This window comes from Tenrec ecaudatus, chromosome 9 (genome assembly GCF_050624435.1).
Source record: "Tenrec ecaudatus isolate mTenEca1 chromosome 9, mTenEca1.hap1, whole genome shotgun sequence".
NCBI lineage: Eukaryota > Metazoa > Chordata > Mammalia > Afrosoricida > Tenrecidae > Tenrec > Tenrec ecaudatus.
In genome coordinates, this window is record NC_134538.1 from 51144771 (window position 1) to 51151976 (window position 7206).

General features: G+C 58.9%; 1 protein-coding gene across 1 annotated transcript; it reads right to left on the reverse strand.

Moving 5' to 3' along the window:
- Positions 1-1213: 1213 nt before the first annotated feature.
- On the reverse strand, positions 1214-2930 carry TLNRD1 (talin rod domain containing 1). Its single transcript, XM_075558068.1, has one exon. The coding sequence runs from the start codon at positions 2928-2930 to the stop codon at positions 1839-1841; it is 1092 nt and encodes a 363-aa protein (XP_075414183.1). The 3' UTR covers positions 1214-1838.
- Positions 2931-7206: the final 4276 nt, after the last annotated feature.

The following is a 7206-nucleotide window of genomic DNA, read 5'->3' on the forward strand; positions in this document are numbered from 1 at the left end:
CCTGGCCCAGGTTGTAAAGAGGACCAAAGGGAAAGGAAGGAACATCAAGGTCATTTTCATCTTTTTAAAGATTTAAAAAAGCGTAAGTCTACCTAGACCTAACGGCTCCCTCTGATCATTTGTTGAAAAAAAAGCAGGTATACCACATACTACATCGGCAAGATGCCTTCACACTTCAAATCTGAGCAGCTCAACACTTGCAGCCTTACCCAAAACAAGGTCTGCCATGGCTTGAATTTGATGTGCACACACAGCCAATCAGTTACACCATAGGAATTTTTTATCTTGAACATCTCACGGTAAACTTTTCTTTCTTTTCCGATGTTTGTGGGAACTGCACAAAGGCCAAGGACAACATCGCCTGGACAACATTAAAGCATGCACAGGGGGGGCTCACAAAGTTGATGAGAACATTCTCTTATCCTTTGATTGAATTTTGGATGCCCCCTAGGATGTGACCCTCCCAACACTCTAATATCACTCCAAATTAAATGTGCTGGCCTTCCTGTGGGGTAGTGGTGGTCACGATGTGACCATCTACTTGTCTGTGGAATGGATAAACCCCACTGTCTCAACCCCCAATTCCAATGCACAAAAGCATTCTTACAACCTATAATCAACCCAGGTCTATCTCCAATCAATGTCACAAAAACAGATCGTTGCCTGCACTGCTGCTCTGCAAAGCTCGGCACCTCCTTTCCCGAACGACTCTGGCTCCACTCAGCAGACTAGGCCCCTCTGGACTTCCATTCTGAAAGCCTGTCACTGCATCTTCCGTCAAGAGACCTGGCTGCACAAAAGGTGCTTAGCTTCATGTACTTGCTAACGCCCACAAATAGACCTTCTAATCTGGGATGCCGCACGGGATTAGAAAGAGCCTTCATCTGAAAAAAGTACAATGCAAATCAGACTTCAGTCTGTTGGAACCGCTACTCTGACAGGAAAATGAGGAGAAGCAGAAGCAAGACAACGCCCCTCAGGCACAGCCCAAGGTCAGGTCACACGTGTCACCTGCCTTTACACAGCCTGCTCCAGTTCTCAACGGCTCAACGGAATCAATCTTGGGGGGAAAGTAACCAGCTTGGGATGCGGGGCCCGGTGGACATGGAGCACGGCCGCTGACCGCTCCCGACAGGTAAGTTCCTGCCTGCCGGTGACACGCAGCACGGCAAGTGAAGGTTACTGAAAATCAACCACCACTGCAAAAAAGCCATCTGAGAAACATAACATTTTAATAGATGAAATAAATACTCCAGTACATGCAATGTAAAGACTTGACATTGGGGGAAGAAAAAAAATCACTTTATAGTGTAAATTAAAAAAAAAAAATCAAACACACTCACAGTAGCTTCTCCCCCCATTGGCAAATCACATGGCAAAGTCACACTCTTCCCACACCAAGTATACGCCTAAGCCGACACTGACTGCTTCGAAAACATACAAAGAAAAAGGTAGCTACATCCATGTCTAAGGAGGGAAAACTGAGGTAACTTTTCTTTTTCAATTAAAAAAAAAAAAGACCAAAAAAAACAAATGAACCCATGACCTCCTTCCTGCCCAATTCCTTAAGATTTGGTTGTGAAATTCTGGAAGACGGGCCGGGGCGGGGATGGGGTACAGTGTAGAGGCTGGTGGGCGCCTGGGCCCTCGGGGGGGGGTGCGTGTGTGAAGTTTGGTGCCAGGCCCTGCCTCGTGGAAGATTCCTCTCGAGCATGTCACACCAGGGAGGGGGGCAGGGGCATGACCTATGGTTCTCTTTGGTATACATGGAGAGGGGCGGAGTAAGCATCTTCCTTTTCCTTTCGGGTGCAAGAAGGGGTCTGGGTGGGGGGGGGGTGCTAATTCACAGAATTGGAATTCACTGGCGGTAAAGTCCTGGGCGAAGACCTCTCCCTTAAAGCCTGAGATAGCAGGGTGCAGCCTTCAGACACGGCGCAGGCCGAGTTCCTCAGCCTCTCCCTGTGGTCCGACATCTTGGCGCCCCCGTCGGGGTGCTGCGCCAGATCCCTGAGGCACTGGGTCAGGAGCACGCAGGCCGACACCACGCTCATGGCGCCTCCCAGGATGGCGGTCTGCACGGCCTTGCCCTCGGCGCTCACGGCCGCCGCGCGACCCAGGAACTGCGGCTCGGTGGCGAAGCCCACCAGGGCGCCCACGGCCTGCACCAGGGGCCCGCAGAAGAGCGCGCAGCGGCCGCGCGCCAGCTCGCTGGGCGCCGCCTTCACCTCGCGCACGCAGGCCAGCAGCGCCGACGCGCTCGTGCTCATGCACTTGACGCCCAACTTGAACTGCTCGCGGGAAAAGCGGTCCCGGGACTTGTCGCTGGCCAGGGCGCACGCGTCGGTCAGGAACTTGAGGTTGCGCGACAGGCCCTGCGACACCTCGAGCAGCAGCTGCGGCGTCATGTCGGCCAGCGGGGTGGCTCGCAGCAGGGCGCAGCCCTGCTCCACCTCGTGCCGGCAGCGCGTGACGCGGTAGCGGTCCACCAGGCCCGGCTGCGCGGGCTGCGCGCCCGGCGTGGCCACGGCCGCCAGGTAGGCCGCGTGGGCGGAGCACTCGGTCAGCGACACCACCAGGTCGCCCAGCTCCACCAGGCTGTCCCCGGCCTCTCCGAAGCGGCCCATGTTGAGCTGGCTCTGCACGTCGTGGGTGAGGATGGAGAGCCCCTTGGTGCGCGCGATGATGGTGTCCCGGCACTGCTCGAAGGACTCGGCGCCGGCGCAGGGGGAGGAGGCCTGGCCCTCGAAGAGCACGGGGCGGGTCTCGCTCGACAGCAGCAGCAGGTCGGCCACCAGCTGCATCTTGCCCTTGCAGTGGTCGCAGACGGACACCAGCCTCTTCCGCGGCTGCGAGCTGGCCCCGCCGACGGTGCTCGGAGGAGCGGGAGAAGCCGCCTCGCCGGTGGGCTTCCCAGCGCTGCCGCTAGCCATTGCGCCCGGGGGGCACTAGCATACCGCTGCGGAGCCCGCTACCGCCGCCACTGCCACTGTCTCTGCCCCCGCGGCCGTCGCGACTGGGTAGGCCAAGGCCGCGGTGCCTTCCCCGAACCATCATGCCATCCACCGCCGCGGGCGGCGGGCACTGCGCTGCGGCGGCGGCGGCGGCGGCCGGTGTCCAGGCGGCGCGGGACGGGACCGAGGGCCGGAGGAAAAAGCAGGAGGTTCTCCGGGTGGCGAGGCGGGACAGCGGCGTCCAGCCTCCGGGAGGGCTTGCAGGCAGCATGAACCGGGGCACGGCAAACTCACGGTCCGAGCTCCGCGCCGCCGGGCTGCCAGGAAAGTCCCCTCTGCTGGGCCGCCACCTCCTTCCTGGGCATGGCCCGGCCACCCGAGCCGAGAGGGCGGGACGGGGAAGCTGGGAGTTGTCCTTCCTTCCTTTCTTTGAAATCAAAATCCTTTCCTCGGGGAGGCGCGCAGGCGGCGGCCCAGGCGGGCTCCGCTGTCAGCCACCCGCCGGAGGCTGCCCCTGCGCCGCGGCGCACGTGGGCTTCAGGCGCCGTGCCCCCGCAAAGTGGCACTGCCCCACGGCCGCGGCCCGGGTTGGCGCTCGGGGGCGCGCGGCCGCTCCCGGCGCATCTCCTGCCTCCGGCTCCCGGGCAGCGCAGCGGAGGGTGTGGCCGGCGCTGGCGCGGCAGCGCGGGGTCGGAGTCCGAGTGAGTCCGAGTCGGGCGGGAGCGTGCACGGATGGCGCCCAGCGGCTGGTTCCCTCCGCTGCCCGCCGCCCCGCCCGGGCGTGCCGAGCCCTCCGGCTGCGCTGCCTTCCCGCCTCGCAGTTCACAGAGCCCAGCCCGGCGCGCGGGCGGCACGCCCTCCCGGACAGCGCGCCCCGCGGCCCGCCGCTCGCCGTCGGCACGAGTCCATCCCGGTCGCCTCCACGTCTCGGGCCGGCGGCAGCTGAGCTCTCCCGAGGCCGCGACCCCTGGGCATCGGACGCCCCTCCGTGCCCCTCCCCGCGGCCGCCCGGCCAACTCAGAAGGTCCCCGCGGCGCGGCGGCACCCGGCCCGCGCCCCGGCTCCTGCCATTTTTGTCCACCACCAACTTCCGAGCGAGCGGAGAGAAACTGAAAGGAAGGGCGGGGGCCAAAACGAAGAGGGGGAAACAGCCGCTTCCTCTCCCCGAGCGGCGGCACCTCGGAGCGGGGCCGTGGGCGCGCCGCAACCGCCCGCCCGCCCGCGCAGCCGGAGGCGTTTCCTCTTCCCGTCCGCTCCGCGGCCCCGGCTCGCCGCCGCCGCCGCCTCGCTGCAACCTCCCGGGAGCCTATAGAAATCTTTTGTGTGGCGTCACCGCCTTTCGTTTAAATCCCGCTTCCTCCTCTCGCCCTTCCTCCCGCCCCCTCCGCCGCTCCCGGATGCTTGCGCGATGCGCCGCTCCTCCCCCGGGAAGCTGGGTGGCTGCGGGCGGGCAGGCGGGCGCCGCCGCCCAGCGCGGACACCTTTGGCCCTGACCCTGCGGGCGCGGGGCCGGCGGTCCGGGCCTCCCCGCGGAGAGGCGGGGGCAGCGGCGACGGGAGAGGCCCGCTCCGGGCCCGGGGCTCTGCGCAACCCCCTGGGGAGAGCGGGGCGCAGTCGCCGGTTGGCCTTACGTAAGCGCCTAGCCAGACGAGGGGGCTCCCCGCTTGCCTCCGGGCCCAGGGAGCACGTCTGAAAGGTGACCTTCTTCCCTGCGGTGAGCCGGCAGCATCCCACGGTGGCCTGCTGGGCTTCGGTGCTCTCGGTGCGCGGGACAGCTTCGGCTTCTGCCCCAGCGCGCCCCCCCCCCCTCCCCTGCCCTTTGTTGTGCTTGGCCCTCTTCCACCATTGGGTTTCTGCGGGGCCGGGCCGGGGAATGGCGAGAGCGCTGGATCCAGAGCTTGGAAAGCGACCGCCCGGGTAACTTTAGGTAGGTCGGTGGAGCCCAGGCTCTCAGTAAGACTTCCTGAGGTCAGCCTCACCCCAGTCATTTAGGGAGCCTGCAGTAAGTTCTTTCTCAGACCCTTCTGTTCTCATCTCTAAAGATACTTGAACCCCGGCTGATCTGAGTAGCTGGCACATACCCGGTAGCTGTCGTCATGACCCGCCTTGGTCAGCACAATGTGCCCGCCTAACCTCAGGGTCTCTGTTCATGTGATGGAAGAATCGAGGCCACGGGCAAACCAGAGTAACCGCCTGTGGAGGTAAATATTACCCACGCTTTGCAGATCAGGAAACTGATGCCCAGATGCCCTAAAGGACTCTTTAATGCCTGACTGAGGAGTTCACCTTGCTCCCACCCCCACCCCCTTTTACCCACACCCTGTTCTTCAGGAAGTGGCTGAAACCCATAAAAGAACCCCACCTCTGAGTCCTAAAATAGACTTGTAGATGCCCACCCCAGCAGAAGTTGGGTGTGCAAACAACAAAAAGGCCTTGCTCTGTCCCTTCCTAGGGCTCCCAGGTGACTTTTTGCCCTCCCTGGCCTGTTGAAAGCGTTAGAGGAGCCCTGGTGGCTGAGTAGCTGTCTCTTCGGCTGCAGCCCTCAAGGTCAGCAGTTCAAAGCCACCAGCCATTCCGGGGGAATTGGCAGCGGGTTTGGTTTGGTTAAGTGAGTGGCCTTGCATTTCATTATCTGAGCCAAGACAATTGACGGTGAAGGATAAGGAATGCTATTGGTCAGCTAACCAGGGGCAGCTGGGCCAAACCTGGCTGGAGAGTCACTTATAACTGACAGTGGCCTTGTTTTTCAGACTGGAGGCCCATAAAGCCACTCTCTGTGCCAGCAAGCAGCAACTCCACAGGACTAATCACTTTTTTTCCTCACAAAGGAAAAACCGTTGGAAAAGCTTGACTCGGTAAGCCAGGATTTAGCACCTAAGACCTTCTCAACTCAAAAGCTTACTGTGAGAGGGCAGGTGTACCCTTCCCTCTGTGTGCAGTTTACTCGTGCTGTTGCTCTGGGTCAGAGGGTTTTTCCCAAAGCCCCTCAGTGCCCCTGGGGCCCTTTGTCCCTTCTGTCCACACGTGAGGTTTGTTTTCTTGTGATTGGAAACTTCATCCCCCAGTATGAGCTCTTATTTAATTAGTTTGGTTTGACTTGAAAAAATTGACAGGGTTCTCTTGGCTGTTCCATCAGGTAGGGTAGCTTCTCCTAAACGAGAACTTCCAGGTGGTATCTTCACCTGCCTTTACTTTCTGTCCTTGTTCATTTACTCAGCAAACACTGCGTAGACCATGTGCCTGACCCTGTGTTAGGTACCAAAGCTCCGTAGTAACCATGATGAGGTCTCTACCCATGAAGAGTAAATCCAGACAGGGTGACAGATTGACAGACAGGTGAGCATAATTTCATTAATAGTGTAGTAGGAGCAAAATAAACTGTAGCACAAATAGTCCTGGGGATAATAGGTTCCATCTAGTCCATGCTGACTCAGAACTACCCTACATAAAATAAAACGAAACACTCCCCAAGCCTGCACCATCCTCACATGCTGCGCTATGTGTGAACCCATTGTTGCCGCCACTGTGTCAGTCTGTCTTCTGCCATGCCACCAAGCCTGATGTCCTTTTCCAGGGACTGGGCCTTCCTGGTAACACGTCCAAAGTACATGGCATGAAATCTTGCCAGCCTCATTTCTGGGGAACCTTCTGGCTGCATTTCCAAGATAGATTTGTTCATTCTTCTGGCGGTCCATGGTATGTTTAATATTATTGGCTAACACCATGATTCCAAGGCCTCCGTGATTCTGTCTTTTTGATTCATTGTCCAGTTTTCACTGGAGGTGTTTGCAAATACCGTGACCTGGGTCAGACCTGTCTCAACCCTCAGGGACGTTTTGCTTTCTAATAATCGAAAGAGATCCTTTACAAAAGAGTAACCCACTGTGTGATGTCTGCTCACCAACTCTTCAAGGAGCAGTTAGGTGGGGTCCTGTGATGAGTGCAGAGCAATGAAATGTAAGTGTAAACGAAGCGTGTTCTTTCCAGGCCGAGGCGATGCAAAGCCGTGGTGTGGTCCTCTCTCTTCTGAACCCTGTGCCACCACGGAAGAAACTCGGCAGCCAAAAGATGGCGGAGCCCCCATAAATGTAGGCTTCTCTGTGTAGCAGACCCTCCGTTAACCTGAGGGAGACGTGTAACGTGACCAAAAGGACATGGTTGTATTATAAAGCCATGGGGTTGTTTATTACTTTAACGTGTTTGAGTTTAACCTGATAGAGGAGGGCTGTTTATATCTGCCCCCAAATTTACTGGA